The sequence below is a fragment of the Peromyscus californicus genome, unplaced genomic scaffold (genome assembly GCF_007827085.1).
Source record: "Peromyscus californicus insignis strain IS unplaced genomic scaffold, ASM782708v3 Scaffold_4__1_contigs__length_199733344, whole genome shotgun sequence".
Taxonomy (NCBI): Eukaryota; Metazoa; Chordata; class Mammalia; order Rodentia; family Cricetidae; genus Peromyscus; species Peromyscus californicus.
Genome location: NW_026294562.1, coordinates 113,206,556 through 113,230,254, shown reverse-complemented (window position 1 = coordinate 113,230,254; position 23,699 = coordinate 113,206,556). Strand labels below are relative to the sequence as shown.

Sequence of the window (23,699 nt, the reverse complement as noted above, 5' to 3'; positions counted from 1 at the left end):
TCGCCATCCCGGGATCTAGTCTTGCTTTGATCTAATCCCTGCTCTTTATTCCTGAATACCTCCCTTTTGGAATAAGAATGTTTATTCTGTGTATCTTGGAAGCAGACAACCTTGCTTTTTACACCTCTGTAGAGGTCCATACCTGATGCCTTGAGCCTCAGAGGAAACGTTGGACTTGAGACTTTTTAGCAATCACGGGACAGTTAACACTGAAGGAATTCTTAGAGACAGCCTGAATACATTTTGCTCTGCGAGAAGAACATAAGCCTTTGGGTGCCAGATCAGAATGAAATAGTGTGGAATTTAAATGTCCCTCCAAAGATCCACATGTTTTGTCCCTAGCTGAATACCCTACTGGGACATAGAAGAGCCTTTCACAGATATACATGGTATATACTGTCATATACATGGTCTTGTTGACCAAAATGGCTTCTGCAGCACATAACTGTATTTTTAGTCCACATTTGACTGAATCCCAAACATAGATCCATTGATAAAGAAGGCTAAGTGCACCACACACACACACACACACACACACACACACACACACACACACACATACACACACACGCACACACACAATTCTGTCCTTTAAAAGACACAATGCATCTGAATTGATTCCACATTCCTATTTATAAGGTTAAAATTACAAGCTATAAAAGCCAAATTTAAATGTCTCAAAAGAAAATGACAAACCAAGTACCACATATATTTACACATCTTCTTACAGTTTTCAAAGATTTCACTCACACAGTTTTTTACAAGTGTCCCACAGAAAGCCATGATGTAGTGAAGGCGTGATTATTCTCTATTTATATAGGTGGAAATCACACTATCACAGAGGAAAAAGAAAAAAATAAAACCAACCCTCAGATCATGTAACTCACAGCCAATGCACCACACTGCACAGCCTCATGAGATCAAGGCAACCAGCTTATAATGAAAAGCCAAAGGAGGGCCAAAAAGAGGGCTCAGCAGTACTCACCACCAAGCTTGATGACCCAAGTTCAATACCATGAATACACAGGGTGAAAGGAAAGAACCAATTCCCAAAAGTTCTCCTCTGACCACACAAACGCCATGGCACACAGACAGACACACATACACACACACACACACACACACACACACACACACACACACACACACACACACACGCAGGCATACATGCACATACACACTAAATACATGTAATAAAAATAAGTAAAAATTAAACTAAAAACTAGGGCAACTCATTATTAACAGTGTGTGTGGGAAGATCTTCAAAGTTTCCCCTAATTTTCTGCTATACAAGAAAATCATTCATCAAGCTGTAATGGTGACCATTAAACCTCCCACTGTTCACCTCTTATGTCCTCCCTGTCCTCTACTTTCAAATTTATATACAAGGTAAGGGGAACTTTAAAGGTGTCCTGGAAACATGGCCAAGAATAATATTCAGGCAAGCCCTGCACCATCACCCTCACAAGTGAAGTAGCTACTGCTCCTGCACTGAGGGACAACCTTGAAAACACAGCAGTGTCGCTTCAGCCTTCACCAGGCAGCACGCTATGCATGACTGCAACTTCAACCAGAACCCTGTGACTGATGTCCTGACCAATATGCCCTTCTGATAATAGTCTAATAATGCCCTTCGCAATATAGACTTAACTCGGAAGAGAAACAGAAGGCACCTGTGTTTTAGTCCTGTTTGTCCAGTAAGAACACCAAGAATAACAATGGAATGAATGAACTGAACCCTCAAAGTGGATGCAAGCAAGCTAAGTTCACACGCAGGAGGACAGGCAAGTGGAATGGAAGAAATCAGAGATTCACAGATATGTCTTGACTAAAAAGTACAACCAAGTTGTTTGCTAACGTGGGGATGCAGCTCAGCAGTAGAGTGCTTGCTTTACATACCTGGGGTCCTGAGTTCAATCCCAGTACACTCAGTAAATAGAAAGATGGAAGGCAGGGAGATAGGGAGATGTTTAGATGGAGTCTAGTCATCAGTCCACAGTAGCTGGTAGATACAACATCTTTAACTGCTTTTAAACAAGGTAACAGAATACTTACCCAAACCAGGAAGGGGAAAAAAAAAAAAAAAAAAAACCTAACCATGAAAGTTAATCATGAGTGAGTGAAAAAAGAGCAAGAGCAGAGAAAAAGAACATTTTAAAAGGTACTTAGGGGCCAGCACTACAACTCCGCGGGTGAAGTGCTTGCCACACAAGTGTGATGCTCTGTGTTTGGATCCCTCCAACCCATGTAAATCTGGATGCAGCAGTGAACATCTGCAACCCCAGCATTCCTATGGCAAGATGGCTGGAGGACACAGGTGATGCCTCAGAAGCTCAATGACAGCATGGTCTATGCAGGGAGGAATGGGGGACGCTGACTCAAACAATGTGGAAGGCAAGGATTGAAATCCAAAGTTACCCTGGTATCCTCTAACCTTCATGTGACTTGTAAAAAGCATGTGCCCACACTCACACACAAGAACACACACATGTACATGCATATACATACATACACATACACACACACACACACACACACACACACACACACACACACTTAAAAAAAAGCTTACTTCTTAGTAACTATTTTGCCTAAAACCTCAATTTACCTCTTAGGGAATAGTATGGAGAAACAGAAGTTATTCAAAATGGTTTTGCTAATAACATTTATTTATAACTAAAACTGTCTGCTAGAATTTAAAATGTAGATCTGAGAAGGGAGCTTCCAGCTCTCAAAACCTTTAACTGGTCTAAGGTAACATTTTCTTCCAGTTTTGCCTTCAAGTGTAAAAAGACATGAAATTTGAAGGGAAAAAAATCAAATTTTGGCCGGGGTATAAGACATAGGAAATTGTCCAATAAACTCTAAAAAGTAATAATCCCTTATTCCTCTCCATTTCCTTGTGCTGGAGTTTATTCCTGTGGCTAAACATTAAGCCCCATATATATTTTCCCAGGGCAGTCATATAATCACTAGGTCATTTTCCTGAGAAAGGCTTTCTAGCCCTGCAAAGTAGAACATGGTAAAAACCTAGCAACATGCCATACATCACCTAACAACATTTATTCCAGATTAAACAATTCTGTCATGTTTTGTAGCTGCCCCCTTTAACTACAATCTCCACATTCCCTCCAATCCTGACTTACTGTAGAAATAATAATTGGAAGAGGCAGGGTGAGAGGAAGTGAGGACTCGGGGCAAAGAGTTACACTATGCTCCCCAGGCTGTAAATAAGGCCATGGGCACATGAAGAAATCCACATTGCCCTGATTAACTTACTGTCTCCTGTGCAGGGGCGTTTTGGGGCTGCAAGTTTGAAAAAAAAAAGTAAAGGTCTAATTATTCAAAACAATCTGTACCTAATGGCACCACCAGGGATGCTGGGTATAAAAGCAGACTGATGAGCACAAAGTCACTGGGCAGCTTAAGTGTGGACTTAGTCCCTGGATTCCAGGTGTGTCCTGCTACCAAAATGGACTTTTCTTTTCAAAATAGATTATTTTTGAGGAATATGAACTTTTTCAGGGAAACCACTCTTACTTAGTTGAAGAGCGTTTCCTAGTGACCACACAAATGGAAATAATGTTGGCATTGAAAACACTCAGGATTTGACGGCCTAAGATTCTTTTAATCAAATAAATACCTGCTTTATTGAGAATCTGCTGGACCCAAAACATAAGCAGTGACAGTGCATTGTCATTTAGAATGTGGATTGCACCTGTTAATTTCATCCCTGATCTATGGGGCAGCTAAGGGTAAACTGCGGGCCAGCTCCACGCCATAGCCAGTAAGGGAAAGGGTGGATTGAGAAAGTGTTTACTGCAACAGCAGGCCCTCAACTCTCAACCAGAAGTGATACGTTGGCAGTTGTACTTTGCCCTCAATGAGCCAAACAAAGAATAACAAGAAGTCACATAAGAAAACAAGGTGAAGGACCTCAAACAGGCATGTTAATAAATACACTCATTATTTAAAAGAAAAAAACACCAAAGACACTGCTCCATTTCCAAATGAATAGTAACAAAGTAAGAAAAGGTATGGATTACTTAATGAGGAGCCAGAGATAAAATAAGCCTCTCTCACTTATACCCCGAAATGAGACCTCAAGCAAAGTCAATTTATAACAACTCCATGATCTCTTAAGGTCAGATAAGCAAGACAGATGTTTTTCAGCAGTTTGAATTATTTAATGACTTCAGGGATCCTTGATTAGTTTTGTTTTAAATTTTTTAAGAACCTATTACAGCCAGGTGTGATAACACACACCTTTAATCCCAGCACTCCAGAGACAAACATGGGTTTCTGTGAGTTCAAAGCCAGTGTGAGCTATACAATAAGTTCTAGGCCAGACAGGGTAGGCCCCTGGGGGGGGGGGGGGGGGGGGGAGCTAAAGCCTATTACCAAAACATTCACTCTGCTCTTACTCTTTATAGAAACTGGGCTAAGCCAGTGCCTTTAAAAATTCCAGCCAGCCAGGAGGCAGTGGCACATGCCTTTAATCCCAGCAGAGCCAAGTGGATCTCTGTGAGTTCGAGGCCAGCCTGGTCTACAGAGTGAGATCTAGGACAGGGATCAAAACTACACTATACAGAGAAACCCTGTCTTAAAAAAAAAAAAAAAAAAAAAAAAACTCCATCCATATCACTGATTTCTTCATTGTTGTTTTCAGGTCCTTTGCAAAATAACTGGACACTCAATAAATTGTTTATTCCTAGGAATCCCAATTCTTAGTTAAATATTTACTAAAGGCCTAAAGATAATGACTTGATCATAGACAAGCTTATGAGATTATAACAGATTTGTTAGATTTTACAGTTCAAGTAAGTACTGAATAAGCATTTCATACTCTGAAAAGACCTATGCATCTAAAAGAGTGAAAATGCATGTTTTAAAGTATTCCTTCCCCAAAGTGCTAAAGAGTGTGTGGATTTGACTAGGCAAAAGGGATATCTAACATACTAGTCAGGAGGTCCTGAAGGAAGCTGCCTATGAAAATGATAATTAAAAAAGGTTAATGGACAACTTTTCCTTCTTAGGGGACATACCTAAGTACTGAACACCACAGGATTCATACTCCAACTGTGCAAGTGAGCACTGTAAAATCCACAACAGAATGCACCACCATGCTTTCCTTCATTTTTGTCTGGGACTTACAAGGGTCTCCCTGTGTGCAAGTGTTGAGGAACTCCAGTTACTTTAAATGTGAAGTAATAGCCAACATAAAAAATATAAGATAAACTTTCTTTTTAAAATTATGTGTATGCATGTGTCTTTGTGTGGTTATGTACACACGAGTGCAGGGGCCTGAGAAGGCCAGAAGGTGGCACTGGATCTTGGAGCTGGAGTTACAAGTGGTTGTAAGCCACCAGATGTGGACGCCGGAATCGGAACTTGAGTCCTCTGCAGCAGTAGGCACCCTTAGCTGCTGGGCCATCTCTACAATATAATTTCTAAAAGTCTATTTTTATATATTTTGTTAGTAGAAATGATGAAATACACAGGAACATTAAATATTACAAGTGAACTTTTGAGTGAGCATCAATCTGTACACAAATTGTAAAAATACAAAGATTATTGTTACAAAGCATAGTGCAAGACTGAGTAAAATAGGTAATAGTAGCCAGTGAAGGAGAGGGGTCAGGATAAGAAAAAAAGAAAAAGAACAGAAAGGAAGAGCTTCAGAAATTCCCAAAATGGATGACAGTCAGTTGAAGAATGGAGAAAAAGAAGGATGCTGACTGAAAAGCAGCAGCCTGACCTCAGCTCCAGCCATCAGGAGAAGCCAAAGCACCATCCAAAAGGAAATCCAGGCAGCTCCAGGGAAAAGAGCTGCAGGGGCCTGCCCACAGGGCAACCCTAGGAAACACATCTCAAACCCAGTCTCAGAGAGATGGCAACCGCTGCAGAGTAACGAGTCAGAAGTGAATGAGCATTCCCTTAGCTAAGCGGCATGGGACCAGGTGCCATCTTGGAGGGAATCAATTGTTTAAAACTGAGTTACCCTGGGGCCCTGACAATAGGACCAATCTGGGTATGCTGAATTTAACCTACCACACTCAGTGAGGGAAGTCTGGGGAGACAGGTGTAGACAGCAAGAGAACTGGATGCTGACAAGCCAAAAAGTGTTGGCAGCCACAGGATTGGCCCAGGTGGTGGAGTGTATAGGGAAAATTAGCCTCACTCATGCTTAGAGCCTGGAATAGAACTGCTCAGCTTACTCTAGAGTTACTCTAGAACAGCAGTTCTCAACCTTCCTGGTACTGTGACCCTTTAATACAGTTCCTCAAGGTAAACATAAAGTTATTTAGTTACTACTTCTTAACTGTAATTTTGCTACTGTTACGAATCGTAATGTAAAAATCTGATATGCAGGGTATCTAATATGCGACCCCCAAAGAGGTCATGACCCACAGGTTGAAAACCATTGCTCTCGAATTCAAGTGCCCAGAGACTGAGGTCTGGCAGTCTATCAACCTCTGGTTCAAGGTAATTGCTGTGTGAATAAAAATAATAGCATAAAAGCTGTCTTAAAAGCATGTTAATATCACTGCTGTGGAACTGGGGAAATCTGAAGGTCCAGCAGAGAGATCAATGCATAACAAGTTTTGAACTACCTGTACAGATTTCGATGTGATGGTTGCTTCCCTGATTCCCTACACAACTCCGAACAATCCCACCTAGAATACTGGCCATGCTGAAGCATCTCAGCAGACTGAAAGAGCCTGCCTGCTCAGCCCACAGACTGCAAGGCCGAGTGTGGCCAGCAGAAGCTCTTGGTAGACAAAGGGAAGAGTGCTCCCGGTGGCTAGCAGACAGTGCTCAACAAAGTCTTGTTAGTTAAGACCCCACAAGTTCACCTGACACAAGCCTGCCCCTGACTACACTCAGCAGCCCTCAACACTGAAGGATCCAGAAGGGAACCCTCTCCAATAAATAGGCCATCCTTTTTTGGAGGGGGGTCCCATGTGCCCTCCCTTTTTTCCCAATATAATGTTAACAGGTTTTTAAGACAGCTTTTTTATGCTATTATTTTTTATTCTCCTTCATAAAGCTATATAACTGTATTAACATTTTCTAATTTATTAGACAATTTTTTCTTTCTTTTCTTCAGGGGGGCTGTTTTACCTCTTTTCTACTATGCATTTAGTAATATTTTGAAATTAGGCATATTCTGGTGGGACTTAGGTATTTTTTATTGTTATGATTTTAGCTTTGATGCTTATGTGTTTATACCCCTTCTTACACTGATGTAAAATTGGTTAAGAATGTTCTCATAATTAGGGAATCTTTTTACTGTTTATTTTTTTTCTAATCTCTTGCTCTTTTCCTTTTCTTCACAATAATTTCTCCTCTTACTTCTTGCTTACAAACTCTCTCTTCCCCTTCATCCCTCCTCCCTGCTCCCTGAATTCACCTGACCCATTCACTGTTTCCACATTTACCCCAAATACTTTTTAACTGCATCGCCCACCACTTTCTTTTTATGGAAACGGGCGACATGCTAGTGTGCTGGTTGAGTTGAAGTCTGTTTCTGCATCTTGTACGATTTGGAGTTTCTGCTTCTGCAACAGTTTGCCTTCTCTCTCGATAGCACAGGAGCAGTCTACAAGGTAAGAAGATCCTCAAGTGAAACAGGAAGAGATGCCCAAACCAGCAAACACAAATAACGCAGGGATGCAGGCACGGGAACACAACGACTACAGTATTCCTCACCAAGGTCACACCTTCTCATTGAACTGCTGCATTCAAGGACACTGAAGATGTCAAAGGCCAGATGAAGTTCTCAAATGTTTGCTAGTAAAAATGGAAAGTGACCCCAAACAGAAAACAGGATAGCAAAAGAATGAAGAAGTCAGCTGAGGACTTAGAAAGGAAGCAAGCAATCGATATAGAGGAGAAAGTCAGAAAAGTGGTTGAGAAAACCAGCAATATGGAAGAAAAGTCAGAAAAATAGAAAAGGAAATGGAGAGGGTTTTTTTTGGTTTTTCGAGACAGGGTTTCTCTGTGTAGCTTTGGAGTCTGTCCTGGAAATCACTCTATAGCCCAGGCTGGCCTCGAATTCACAGAGATCCGCCTGGCTGTGCCTCCAGAGTGCTGGGATTAAAGGTGTGTGCCACCACAACCCAGCGAAATTGAGAGTTTTAAAGGATATATAAATTTTGGAAATAAAAATTCAATGAATCACTAAAACAATGGGTTTTAAAACAACCAATAAACTCAACAAAGCATCAATAATACTACTACCAATAACAATAACCAAGGACTCTGAGATAAAATCAACACACCAAACCTAAGAATTCTAAATGGTAAGAGAAAGAAATAAAAATTGACAGCATACAGAATCTACTCCATAGCTAGTACAATAGTTCCCAAATCTAAAGAAACAGTAGGTACAAAAACAGAAGAGGTATCTAGAACCCTAAATACACATGACAAGAAAAGAACCCCTTCACAAGAGATTATAATCAACAAGTCAAAAGTACAAGGAAAGCCGGGTGGTGGTGGCACACGCCTTTAATCCCAGCACTCAGGAGGCAAAGCCAGGCAGATCTCTGTGAGTTTGAGGCCAGCCTGGTCTACAGAATGAGATCCAGGACAGGCACCAAAACTACACAGAGAAACCTTGTCTCGAAAAGCCAAAAAAAAAAAAAAAAAAAGTACAAGGAAGCACTATTAAAGCTGTAAGGGATGGACACCAGCTCACATACAAGGACATGCACATCAGAGTAACATCAAATCCCTCATTAACAACCCTAAAAACCAGGAAAGGAAAGATCAATGTATTTCAAGCTCTGAAATAACCACCACCAAAGCTACTTTTTTTAAATTAACAAAGAAGTAAGGACAAATTTCATGAAAGCAAGTTAACAATCCATTATGTCCAACACAGTAGAACAGCAAACCCATAATACCAGCAAGATAAAGAAAAGAACAAATAATCCAACCAATCACAAAAGCAAACAACAAAAGTATATGGGTCAGCAAAACTCTCTCAATAATAACTTTAAATGTAAATGACTTCAACACCCCAATAAAGAGATATAGACCAGTTGACGGGGTTAAAAATAATAATTATATTATTATTATTATTATTATTATTATTATTATTATTATTATGTCGGATAATCTGTTGTCTCTGAGAAATATTCTCCACATGGAAAGGACAGACACAGACTGAGAGTCAAAGTATGAACCAATCTATGATGTGAATGGAAACTAAAACCAAGCCTGTGAAGCTAATCTGCTACCTGATGAACTAGTCTTCAAGCCAGCATTAATTAGAAGACACAAAGGCCACCACATATTGATAAAGGGAATAATTCACCAAGACATAAAAGTGCAAAGACATGTACATCTAATGTTGGATGATGGGGTTCCCATTTTTATAACAATAATTAACAATAATAATAACAATCGACTATGGAAGGTCGTATGTATCCTGATACAAAAATATTAGGTAACTTGAATAGCTCACTCTTCTCTGGATATATTATCCTAGCTAAAAAAGAATACAGAAATTGCTGAGTTGAGGCTAGAGAGATGGCTAGAGGGGTTAAGAACACTGCTGCTCTTCCAGAGGACCCAGATTCAATTCCCAGCACCCACATGGCAGCTCACAACTGTCTGTTAGTTCCAGGGGACCCACATCCTCATACAAATACACATGCAGGGAAAACACCAATGCACATAAAATTTTTTAAAAAATTAAATTGCCGAGTTAAACCCTACCTTTGATCAAATGAACTGAGTCTGTCTTTAGGGATGCCATACTTTCTACTATAAATTTATCTGTGGCAATCTATTTACATAGAGAATAACAATTCTTATTAACCACCATTCTTTGTGAATCGTCAGTAGTACTAGGAGTTTAAATCACTTTAGGATTGTCAAGTGAAGGGATTTAACATGATCTAAATCTCATGGGAGGAAGCTTTATATGACTTCACAAAACTCTATGAAATGATTTCTAGTAACTTTCTGAAGCATTCGTTCTCTTTATCGATTACTCCACTGTATTAATCGCTGAATCAAAATTGGCATTTTATATTTCTTTATAATTGAACTCTAAATTGTTCATCAGAATAAAAAATGGTATGTCTACACTTGAAAATGTCTTAAGCAGAAGGTAAAAGAAAAATGAGGACAAGCGCATAGAACAAGAGAACAATATGAGGAAAGTACAGAATCCATTAGAGTAATGCTTATTTCAAATGAAAGGGAAATAATATAAGGCCCATTTTACAGGTTCCAGAATATTGTCCTTACCAAAGTCTTCCAGTCAGATGCCTCCATTTCTATCAATGAAAGCAATGGCTCCCACATGATCTATAGCCCTATAAATATTAATTAGCAGGTCTTCATGCTGTCCCCAAATCCTCCTTCTTCGTGTCCTGTTTATTCTTCCAGTGAGATGCCTCTAAAACTGCCCTTTCATTTCCTCTGGCAAGTATGCCACACGCCAACCTACCCCTGGACTAGTCTACAGTCCGTTCATTCATACCTGAACTCATTCAGAACTTGCGAACAGTGCTGGTTCTGAATAAAAGCTGTCTGCTCTAATAGGAGACGGAGCCATCATATGGACATATTTCAACAGCAGACCCACTGCACTAGGGGCTTACTATGTCAGCTGCTATTGCTACACACTGCCATCCTACTCAAAGTCCAAACAAAAACCCTGAAACATGGTAAATTATCTTTTAGCAAGATAGAAAGAGATAAAATCTAATTTTCCTTAGATCACGCTGCCTGGGAAGCACAGCTGGGATTCCATGGGACTTCTAACTCTCTGGACCATTAGATGAAGTAACTACAACTCCTAACCATCCTTCCAACTCCACAGCGACTGCCACAGGATTCCTCATCCTTTTGAAGCATGTGTTCCTGTAACCTCCTTGGCTAAAAAAATAAAACAAAAACAAACTGTTCCTTTGGCCTGACCTTTGGTGTGATATTGGATCACAAAACAAGGTCATAACCCTGTCCTTTTACCTTACTACCCTAAAATCTTTTTTTTTTTTTTTTTGGTTTTTCGAGACAGGGTTTCTCTGTGTAGCTTTGCGCCTCTCCTGGAACTCACTTGGTAGTCCAGGCTGGCCTCGAACTCACAGAGATCCGCCTGGCTCTGCCTCCCGAGTGCTGGGATTAAAGGCGTGCGCCACCACCGCCCGGCACTACCCTAAAATCTTATAAAGCAGGATTAATTTCTCTAATGTTCTGTTTCCTTATTCATGAAGTGGGGATAATCTTCAGATGGAGTCACAGCTGTATAAGACAAAATGTGTGAAGGAGCAAACACAGAATGTTCAAGAGGAATTATAGTACCGAACTACAAACAAGCCTTTGTTTTATACATTGTACATTTTCTTTCTCTTACAAAACTCTTGGGTTTCTCCCTCAAGTCACACTATTACCTCCCTCTGTTAATGTGCGCCCTATACACTTACATCATAAATCAAGTCCAATCTTATTTTCAAGGCCAAAGTCAAATTCCACTAACTCTAACTGGAAGCAGACTTTACTCCTAAGTGCCACTGGAGAGGAGAGAAAGAAAAAAACATGTATTCAAGACACATTACAAGCTAGGGCTATAGCTCAGTCGGCAGAGTGCCTACCTAGGATGCAGAAGGCTCTGAGTTTGATAGGAGCACTATATAAACCATGCCTGGTTGGTGCCCACCTGTAACCCTAGGTGCTGAGAGGTCGAGGCTGGAGAATCCAAAGTTCAAGGTCATAAGACCTTGCCTCCAAAATGGAAAAAAAGATCACAGAAAATATGTGGGAGATCACTAGTGCACTATCTTACCTCACCACACACAAACACAAAAAAGGATACATGCATAAAGTCAGATGGTAACTGACAGAGGTGAGATGCAAACCCAGATCAGCAACTACAGAAGTCCTACAGAAAGTACAGTGTGACTATGTGCTCTACTTAGCCACACACACACACACACACACACACACACACACACACACACACACACTCACATTTATATCAAGGTCTAAGTCAAATTGCACTGTTTAGCCTTAGTGCCTGAAATGGGCTAACATTTTCTAATCTGTTTCACTTAAAATAAAACCCCAGTCAGCTGTCACCAATTTCACTTCACAACCACTGATAAGCAACAGTGTGAAATACACAAGGGTAAAAAAAAATATAAAGCCACACGATAGGAAATTTGTTCTCAAGAACTATTTAATCTAGTTGAAAACGTAATTGTATGACAAGTCTTTTCTTGATCCCCACTGATGCTACCTTGCTACAGTAGGAGAATCTCTGCCCCAGTTGCTTCCCTCAATGACCCTAACACAGAATAGAATTAATAAATTGTATAAGCTGTAAATATAACAAATACCAGGCATTCAACAAGTGTTCATCAAATGAATGAATGAATAAATGATTCTGTGTGGCTCTTGGGAGAAATAACATAGTGTAAACATTCTTCTCATCTAGTTCCTAATCTTTGAAGTCAAGAACAATCTCTGAACAAATTGCTGGGATTAGTTTTGTCTTGTTTTCTTTTGTCAAGGGTGATGGAACTGGGCAAGGAGTCAGAACATAGGACCTTGCACATGCTAAGCAAAGGCCCTACCACTGAGCTACCTCCCCAGCCTAGAACAGTCTTTTTGTGCAGCTGATTAAGAGCCCAATGTATTTGTTGATGTAAAAAAAAAAAAATCTGGGGCAAAGTTTAACAGTAGAACTCTTGTCTTGACAGTTCAAGACAATGGGTTAAGAACCCCAGCAACACCAAATAATAATAACATAGTAATAATGAATCAAAGGCTGGCCATAATTCATACAGAAGAGCCAATAACAGCAGTCTTTGAGGGAAAATGTATATGCAGATACAGATTTACATAAATAAAAGTCTATTATTGGCCTCTAATCTGAAGCCTTACTACTAAAGGGGGGGGCGGGATTCCCCAGTATCAATATACCTTTACAGTTTATCAAAATTTACTCTCCAGCCCCCACCAAGACCTACTGAATCGGAAACCCCATTCTAACAAGATCCCTGGGATTTTCTTGAAATACATTAAAGGTGGAGAAGCACCAGTCTACACCATAAAAGTGAAAGTTGGCTTCTACAAACTCAAAGGGGGTCACTATTTCTTCCTGTGTTGTGTCAATAATTACGAATTAGACTTCTCCATAAGTTACAAGCATAATCATACTGTCAAGGAAGGATGTCATTGGTCCAAATTATTACTTCAACAAAAAAGAATTGATCATCCATTGGATAGTGAATAAACTTTTAGGAAACATACAAAATATGATGTCTACCTTCTTTGTACACAGATTTCAACAGATAAGAAAATGACAATGAACTTTAGTGGCCAAGTAATCGATCTTTAATGCCAAGGATGTGGTTACTGAAGAAAACAGTGACGCTCTTTAGGAGAAAATATCCTTATCAGTTGTCAGTGTTATAGGTTAGGTTTTCAGATACTCTATAAACTGCCCTACATGTAAACCTGTGCAAGAAAATTACCTCGGCGACATAAGTCAGATGTCCTAAAACACCTTCAATGACTCGAAATCACCGCACAAATTCTCAAACCAGGAGTCTACTCTGGAAACTTTCAAAGAGCAAAACCCTCAAGTCACATCTCTGTCATCTCGAACTGAGAGAAGATCTGTGGCCCCAGGGCTTGTGGTGAAGCATGCCCTTTTTCATACGAGAAAGGGGCAAGGAGGAGGTAAAGGGGGCTAAGGAAGAGACTCGGGCATGCACTAAGTGCGCTCCAACACCTCTCCATCACAAAGTCCCTGGATCCAGGTTCTCAAGTGTCCGGCACTCTCGACCCTGCAAATCAGGTGCACACCCCCATCCTAGCAACAGGCGTCCGGTGACAGCTCGCCCTCGGGGTCCCCTCCCCCTCCTTCCGCCGAGGACTCCCCCGGGGCCTCCCACCACCCCTAAAGCTGCCCCAGGAGCAACGAGCTCCGGGAGGCCCGTCCTGCACACGCGCCGGCCCTGCTCACCAGGTACAGGGGCGCGTAGATCTTGAGGGACTCCTCCAGGGCGCCCCAAGTGATCTGCAGGAAGGAGACCCGGCAGGAGGGGTGCCAAGTGTGGCCGATCTCGTAGCAGTTATGAGGGATGGACTTGCTGAGGGCCGCCATGACGAGCGGCGGTGGTGACTGCGCGTGGTCAGAGGACCGCAGGGCTCGGCGAGGGCGGCGGACACGCAACGGCGGGACGGGCGCCGAGCTGGCCTAGGCGTGCGGGGCGCGGAAAGGTCACGCGAGCGGGTTACTCCAGGCCGGAGTCCTCGGATGTTGGCCGGTCCGCGTATGGCAGCGCGAGGGGGCGGGGCACGCACGGCGAAGGCGGGGAGCGACGGTGCGTGCGCGCTCCCGCGGGTGGGCGGGCGGGCGCGGGCTCCGGGCGCGCGGAGGAAGAGAGCACCTTTACCCTCCGCGAGCGAGCGCGGCTCAGGGACGCACTCAGAGGAGAGCGACTGTGGGTCCCGCTTGGGTCAGGCTACATAGCTCAGCCTGCGTCCTTTCAAAGCTCGGCCAAGTAAGGCAGAGGGTAGTGGAACAGAAGGATCTGATACCTTTGCTGGGAGCTGGAGGAGAAAGGTCCGCCATTGGACCAGCCTGGGGAAGCTTGCTCCACAGCTGTGCCAGCTCTGCCAGGTGTTCACCTAAGGCTGCCTGTGGTTGCAACAGAACCTCAATGTTCTTGCTAGTTGCTCAACCTCCTAAGCGCTGATGTGCCTGGGAAGCCTTGATAATGCTCATTTGGCTGTGTTCAAATACATACCATATACAAAAAGGCAGTAGTCAGGCTTGGCCAGACCCTAATGACTAAGCAGTCCTACCAACAGGGTCCTTGACAGGTAGGTGCTCATCACCCAGGTAGGGAACACAGCAGAGGCAGCAATGGTGTGGATCAGACTCCTGCCTGGCCTGAGAGCTTTATCTAAGATTGATTGCCATGGCAAACCACCTGCCATATGGCCCTTTAGTGTCCGTCTCCTTGTGTGTAATAGCCTACTTTCTTTGGACTTGTAAATTCTGTACTTTTTTAAGCAAAAATTCATTACCTTTAGATCAGTCTCTCACCATCATCCAGTTCCTTCTACAATATTTACTAAACTAATACGATTTTCCAAGCCCTGTTTGAAGCCCTGGAGAGACAGATGTGGAAAAGATGTGTTCCTGCTGTTGTGAAACTAGTATTCTAGATTTTAGACAATAAATAGATAAGGTAGGTGTGAGCTGTCGGAAGAATGCCTGACCATATATATTATATATGTTATATATTATATAACATCACATTCTTCTCAGGGTACCCTGCCAGCTGTCACCTGTGATTGCTGCACTGATTATAAAATGACCACTCGGACAACATGGCACCCACACGCTAGCCGAAAAGGCAGAGAAAGGGGGAAAGACACCAAACTTCTTCTTAGGTTGTGCCTGGCAGGACACACCTATAATCCTAGCACTTAGGAGGCTAAGCAGGAGGGTCTGGAGTTCAAGGCCAGCCTAAGCTGCAGAGTGAATTTGAGGCCAGCCTAGGCCTGCATCATGAGACTTTGTCTTTTTCAAAAAGGAAAAGAAAAAGAAACTTTGCAGTAGGCTGGTGCAAATGAGTCCACTAACATTTGTGTAATGTGACGTTAGCTTGGGCAAATGGCAGCTAACATCTGATGGTTGTATCACTGCACAACTGTTTGGCTACCCAAACATCCAGACTCATCATTCTTCCCACACATGAATGTACATCCCAAGAGAGACAACTGAAAGTACTCAATTGTCATCACATCCTGTTCAAAGTCCAAGATCTTCCTGACGATCTGCTGTTCAAGCTATCATCCCCACTCAACATGTCCAATATAGAATACTAGAATGGGAACAAAATAATCACAGTGTCACAACCTGTGGCCTTGTTGGTGTCCAAGGGACATGCTGTCACCACAGCCATGCTGATCTGAGTGTCCTGTGCTGCCACCTGGGGCCATGGTATCATCCGTGCCTGAGCTGCTGCCTAGGGCCTTGTCTGGGTCCGTGTTCCTACAGCAGCCAGGGTCTGAGATGACAACCTTAGCTCCTGTTATCACCAAGGGCCATGCAGATGCCTGGGGTCTGCTCAGCCACCTGAGACCGTATTGTTGTCCAAGGGCCATGCTATCACTTGGGCCATATTGATCTGAGTGGCCTGAGCTGCCATAGGGGCCATGGTGATGGCCAGGCCCAAGCTGCTGCCAAGGGCCATGTCTGGGTCCATGGTTCTATTGCAGCTGGAATCTGTGTTGATGTCTGTGGCATGTGTTACCACAGGGGGCCATAAGAACCATGCATGATGAAATCCGAGGGTCAGGCTGAGCCAACCCTGTCCTTCACTGGCCCTGGAAAAGCTGGCCCTGCCCCTCGCTGGACACTGCAGCAAGAGAGTTGGCCCTGCCCCTCACAGGAGAGTGGGCTGCAATGACCCAAGCATGGGAGAGCTACCCCCTGCACTCAGGAGAGACGGCCCCACCCCTCACCACAGGTGTGGAGAACTGGCCCTGATAGCATGGGCATAGGCGATCTCGCTCTGTCCCCACACCTGAGGGGGCAGCCCCAGCAGCCCAGAAGGACCAGCACACCTACCACCCAGGCTCACATCCAGGGCCTTTGGTTGGGCCACCCTAACATCTACCCCATCTTTAAGGTTTACTGATCCTGCAGAACAGTACCCACAGAATCTTCATGACTTGGAGCAGCCACAGGATATCCAAGAGGAGTTTCAGAGAGGGCCCAGTGATGAAGGTGTACCAGAAACCAGAGGCCTTGAGCCAGACCAGTGACTCACTGCAGTGAACATTTGCAAGTAAAGCCGAAAGGACAAACAGTATACTGCGTGACACACCATGGCTCCCTATGCCTCTAAGACAAATGAGGAGGTGTTGGATAGGGGGAAAGACAGGGGAGCAAAGTGAGGTTTTTCGGTTTGTTTGGTTTGGTTTAGTTTTAATTTCTCTTTAATTTTCTTTTGTGGGAGGGCGCTGGAACAGTGAAGGGAGGATTTGGAAGGCCTGGGCAATAAGAGGAATCGGGGTACATGACGTGAAACTCCCAAAAAAGAACCAATAAAGAAATTATGTTTAAAAATAACAAACTACCATATTCTAATGCACAGTACTTAATTTTTTTTTACTGAAAATAATTTTTCATACAGTATATTCTGAACTTCAGGTTCCCCCCCTTCAGGTCCCCCAAGATCCTCTCAGTCTCTCAACCCATCCAACTCCATGCCTTCTTTCTCTCTGTCTTAGAAAGAAAAAGACAAATAAATAAAATAAACAAAGCAGACAAATGGAAAAAAAAACAAGCAATGAAAAAGCATGAGAAACATTCACACACACAGACACATACACATAAAGCCATTAAGCATAAAATCAGAAAACATAATAAATAATCAAAGGACAAGGAAGGTTAAAAAAATGCTCAAACAAAGCATTATGAGTCAAAACATTTCCAAAAAGACCATTGAGTTTGTTTTGTATTGGCCATCTACTGCTGGGCAAGCTCATAGGACTACAGGAAAGGAAGGGTTCTCGTGTCTAGTGCTGCTATCGGGACTCTAGAATAGGAAGGCATTAGAAAGTCTGCGGAAGAGGGTTCTGCAGTGGTTTGAGTAAGAATGGCCCCCAGAGGCTCATATGTTTGAATGCTTGGTCACCAGGGAGTAGCACTATTTGAAAGGATTCAAAAGATTAAGAGGTGTGACCTTATTGGAGGAAGTGTGTCACTCGGGGTGGGCTTTGAGGTTTCAAAAGCCCATACCAAGCCCAGAATCTCTTACTCTGCCTAAGGATTAGGATGTAGCTCTCAGCTACTGCTCCAGCATCTTCCTGCATGCGCCATGTTTCCTGCCATGAGGATAATGTACTAAACCTCCCAAACTGTAAGCAAGCCCCCAATTAAATGCCTTCTCTTATACTAGTTGCCTGGGTCATGCTGCCTCTTCACAGAAATAGAACATTGACCAAGACAGGGTCTCTGGTTTATAATAAAAAATAAAATCTGAATGCATTAGTTTACATTTTTAATTCGTAGACTCAAAGACTATATATAACAGTGGTTCTCAACCTCCCTAATGCTTCAACCCTTTGCTTAATACAGTTCCTCATGTTGTGGTGACCCCCCCAACCATAAAATTATTTTTGTTGCTACTTCATAAGTGTGAATATCTGTGTTTTCCCATGGTCTTAGGCAACCCTTGTGAAAGAGTCATTTAACACGCCCCAGGGGTCATGACCCACAGATTGAGAACCACTGATATATAGTATCACAGTGGTTTTCAAAGCAGGCTTCTCATCATGCTGCCATTAAGGTCAACGTGAACATTCCTCCTGCAGGGATCATTTGTTATTTCCAGCTGGATTATGACAATGTCTGACTGGATACTCCCTTGGGCCCTCATTGTTTCTTTTCCAAAGAAAGAGAGGGAAGGAGGAAATGGAAACGGGAAGGGAGGGCGGGAGGGAGGGAGGGAGGGAGGGAGGGAGGGAGGGAGGGAGGGAGGAAGGGAGGGAGGGAGGAAGGAAGGAAGGAAGGAGGAAAGAAGAAAGGAAGGGGCCAACTCAAGCCTTGAGCCTCATCACCAAGGTGAACCAGAATTTCTTCAAAGAGGATGCACAGTAAATGGGGAAAAGGGAGTGATCTGACAATTTGAGTGGGATTCAGAAACTTGAAGATGTGAGTTGAAAAATGATTGTTCTTGCAATATTCTACCTTTGTGGGTATCAGTTGAAAAGAATGGGGGTGTCCTTAAGATCTTGTGTAGAGCACGTATTTAACAATGAGGAATTGTTCAGATCTGTAAAGCCATTATAGACATGTATTCAGACACAAGAATGATATAAAACATGACTTTCACTAAGCAGACCCCAGTACTTCTTTATTACTACAATATGCAATATCCACCTATACTTTGTTGACAATAAGCAAAATTTTCAAAAGAGTTACATATAGCACAGTATTTGTTTCAACATAACTTCACACCCTCCATCAATTTATTTAATAGTAACATTTTTTACTTTTAAGATGTTAATATCGGAAGCTGATCATGCGGGAGGCCTTGGGTTCAATCCCCAGTGTCACACAAACTGGGTGTGGTAGTGTGCACCTGTAATCCCAATGTTCAAGAGGTGGGTATATGAGGACCAGAAACTCAAGGGCAGATCATCCTCCCCTGGCTATATAAGAAATTCCAAACCAGCCTGCCCTACAAGAGACAATCTTAAAAAGCTTGAAAGATTAAATATACATTTTCCATAGAAACACTAAAAGCTGATGTAGAGAGAGATGTATTCTTTTTCAGATCAAGCTGCAAGTGATTCTGCCAATGCAAGTCTCTAAAATGTGGAAGCTCCTTCTATGGCAAAAAAATAAATAAAAATAAAAATAAAAAAGCCACACCCTAAAGTCCCTGAAACAGACACTTCTATCTTGGACTGAGAGTTAGAAGGGAAATGCCTTTCATAGGCTTGGAAGCCCCTTTGTCCAGCCTTGACACAGGAAGAAAAAAAAACCCTCCAAACTCCCACAGTCTTAACAAAGAATCCGAAGATCCATACAGCTGTACCTGGACTTGAACTTCTCCTTAAAGAACGCTTTGATTTCAGAACCATTTACCATCTAGAGAGGCGTGGAATGAAAAACGGATGTTTTCTTGTTTTGTTTTTTAAATGAAAGTGCTTAGATTCTTGATATTTGCTTCAAATTCTTAAAAATGTTGAGAAGCTCCTTTGTACCTCTTCACTTCCTGTCTGAACATGTACGGCATTTTAAAACCAGTTGATACTTTCAACATTCTAGCTGGAAATACTCCACATTTGAACAGGCAACAATGTTGCCAAACTTTACTGTGGGACCAGGATTCCTTTTTCCCCAGCCTCTGCTAATTTCTTCACAGCTAGCCTTCAAGAACTGCCAAACGTACTCTCAAACAGCCTGACAGTATTTAGTTGTACTTTTTATAGCATGCCCAGTATCTATATTACTTTCATGAGGTGTGACTATTCTTTGAGAGGAAAACTACAAAATGAGTATAAAGCAGACAAGAGGAGACGTGTGGACGGAATGCATCAGAGGCCAGCAATATCTGAGGAGCCAGAGTAACTCGGGGACATTTCTAAAAGTGGTAGTATAGAATTAGAGTCAAAAAGGAGGAGCCACCGAGACAACTGAAGCACGTGTTTAGAGTAATTGTCCTCAGCCTCCAGGTGTTCTGGACTCGCCAACAAACCTCTCTCCACTACAAAAATGACCCATAGGCCTTCCTGAATGGATGTCACTAAACATTTGACATAGCAGCCTCATCTTCTTCTGACAACGGGTGCACCAAATGAACTTACTGGTCTGGCTTCTTGTGTAGCTCTGTCTCTGGTGAGACACCAGGTAAGATGGTACCATACATCCTAGTTTGTGTGAGGGGTGGGTTTGTGTTTGTCCTTGTTTTGCTGAATGCCAGTTGGCATTGGGGTTTGGGCATTCATTTATAAGCTTGTTGTGTGTCACGTCGCTTGTGAGAGATAAGATCTCCCTTGTTGTGCTGTCAAAGCCAGGTTTCTGGCCAGAGTACTTACTTTATAGGTGATAATGCTGTATTAGTCAAGCGAGGTTAGGCTGTGCTTAAATAACAAATGCAACGTAAATCTCAGAGAGCTTAAAATAAGCGAGGATCTCGTTGTGTTTCTGTAAAGTCTGAGCCAGTCTGGCCAGTTCGAGGCAACCTTCTTCTAAGTAGTAATTAGCTTCCGTGTTAATTAAGCTGTAATTTGGTCTCTTTTATTTTATTTCATTTCATTCTTTTTTTTCTGCTTGTATTATGTGTGTGTGCATAATTTTCAGATGTCATACATAATAGAATGCATAAAATGGAAGAGGAAAGCTTGGTAGGTCTTTCACTGGTCCTTCACTCCTGAGACTCCAGGCAGATTAATAAAAAAGAATGCTTCCATCCACAGAGAAATTCCTCCTGTGTCCCTTTTCAATAAATACACCTACAAAAAGAGATAACTGCTATTCTAAATTCTTTGCCTCTTCCTAAAATTTTGTATTATTAGAAGCATAAATTGAAATTTTGTGTGCCTGGATCTTTTTTTCCCCAAATTTAGTGCATGTTACTATGTGTTGCTAGAGTTCACTCATTCTTATTGCTGTGTAAAATGTTAATGTGTGTATCAGCAACAGTTTGTACCTTCTGGGACTTTTGGAGCTCTTATGAATAAATCAGCAGTGGCTGTTCTTTTGTTTGTTTTAGGATAGTCTCACGAAGCACTAGCTGCCCTCAAACTTTCTGAGTAACTCAGAATGACCTTACACTTCTGATCCCCCTGCCTCATCTCCCCACTGTTGGGATTATACATAGTTATGTGGTACTAAGGATGGAACCCAAGACTTCATGCAAGCACTCCAACTGAGCAACATCTCGAGACCTGGATGTGCTTTTGTCTGTCATTCTGTAGGAGCATGCTTTTCTTTCTCTTGGGCATACACCTAGCACTATGAATTTGCTGGTTATGGTAAAAGCTATATGTGTAACTTTGGTAGATACTGTTCATTCTTCTGGATTTTTGTGCTCTGTGCCTTGAATTGGTTTAATGGTATGTCTGCTTACATCCCATTTCCAGAATCTAGTGACTTGTCCACAAGCTAATTTCAAGGAGAATAAAACATACTCTCGCTTCATCCTCCGGTGACACAGAAAGATTTGTGAAGCCTATAGTGCTTATCTCTGCTGTAAACAGCAACAAACAGCAACCAAGAAACTTGTAGCACAGCTGGATAATGATATCAGCTGATTATTTTTTCATCTATTTAAGCTACGTGATTGTGCTTTCAGGATATATGAATATCATTATCTATAATACAAGTTGATTACCCTCAAATAGCTTTATATTTCTAATCAACTTTTCTCTGACTATAAGTTCATCAAAGGCAAGATCTACTAATTCATCTTTGCTTCTCTTACTTTCTTGGTACAAATCAGCATTCCATTGTGACTAGAAACAAGCACAGGCAGGTCAGGCTGCTCCACATCAGTATTACCTTGCAATAACTTTGTTATTTATTCAGCTACAACAAATAATCAGAAATAGAAATCATCCCTTTATATAACACATATCCCATCCCATACAGGTCTACCAGGACCTACAGTACAAGGTAATAATGAAATTGATTAGCTATTGGTAGGAAATGTGCTAGAAGCTTCAGAAATTCATACGAAACACCATGTTAACAGCAACAGTTTGAAGAAAGATTTTTCTATCACTTGGCAACAAGCTAAGGAAATTATAAGGAAATATCCTGCTTGTTCTTTGTATAATCAAACTCCATTACCTACGGGAAGTAACCTGAAATATACTCAAAGAAATAAAATTTGGCAAATGGATGTGTTTCATTTTGCAGAGTGTATAAAATTAAAACATGTGTACCATACCATAGATACATATTCAGGATTTCAATGGGCAACTGCTTTGAGTTCTGAAGAGGCTGATTTTGTAATTACACATTTATTAGAAGTCATGGCCATTATGAGGATACCTGTAAAAATTAAGACTGACAGTGCTCCAGCAAATGTCTCTAGTAAAATGAAACAGTTTTTTTGCATATTAGAGCATAAAGCATATTAGAGGTATTCCACATAGTCCTACAAGAAAAGCAGTTATAGAAAGATCTAATCACATTTTAAAAGATATGCTTAATAAACAGAAAGGGATAATGAAGACCCCCAAAGATAGATTACACTGCTTTATTGACTTTAAGTTTTTTAAGTACTAATGAAAAAGGAACAACAGCTGTGGAGAGACATTGAATAATAGAAAAAAACGGCTGAATTAAATCAGCCTATATATTTTAAAGATGTGTTAACCTCAATGAAAACCAGGATATGTGTTATACTGAGGAAGAGGTTTTGCTTTTGTTTTCACAGAAGAAAAGCTAGGGGTACCACCAAGATTGATAAATATTAGATTCAAACAAGAGAGTCTTCTATAAGACTAACAAATGCCTTTCATTTGATAAGATGTAAAATAAATAAATAAATATTTTTTATTAGTAAAAGATAATGCTTTTTCTTTTGCCACAAAACATTGTCTTAACAAAGATATAACCTGACAGAAAAGGAACCCCCCAAATTTAGAGTTGGGGTAAGGTTTTGTTTTGTCTTTCCAAAAGAAGTAAAGCATCCAATTAAGGAGTCTGAAGATCACTGAATAAATGAGACAGCTGAAGAAGGATGAATTATACTAAGAAAACTGTCTGAAGAAAAAGAGTAAAATTGGTCTAATGGTATAGCACATTTCCAACAGGATAAAATTTCCCAAATAGTTGTTTCTGTTGCTCTTTACAGAGATAAAAGATAAATGGTCTTTTTGTAGTCCCAATTCAGTTAAAAATCAAAGCAAGCTTTGGAGTTGGAGTGTAGCTCTCTCCCTCTCTAAACTCAAGAATACTTGTAAACCCAAAATATCTATCTCATATCACAAGAACCACCTGGTATGGGACAGAAGAAAATCAAAATTAGAGACTATTCTATTGTCATCTTGTCACTAATCTCTAAGATAAAAAATATTAGCTCTAAAATTATAAGATTTTATATATACTTCCTGTTGTGATACTAATGGTCATACTAATTCTAGAAATAAGAGTCATCTAGCTTCTTCTATGTGATTTTGAATTAGAG

The 23,699-nt window shown here is 41.5% G+C and overlaps 1 protein-coding gene across 3 annotated transcripts in view; it reads right to left on the bottom strand.

The window, feature by feature from the left end:
- Positions 1-23,699, bottom strand: part of Tmem135 (transmembrane protein 135) — a 233,508-nt gene that overhangs the window by 201,861 nt on the left and 7,948 nt on the right. For 2 of the 3 annotated variants that reach the window (XM_052714208.1, XM_052714209.1), the window contains exon 1: positions 13,994-14,338. The exons of the other annotated variant lie outside the window; for it this stretch is intronic. In XM_052714208.1, coding sequence (XP_052570168.1) covers positions 13,994-14,134 — 141 coding nt within the window. In that variant the 5' untranslated portion in view covers positions 14,135-14,338. Of the gene's footprint in view, positions 1-13,993; positions 14,339-23,699 lie in introns of those variants that run through there. 3 annotated transcript variants of the gene reach the window in all.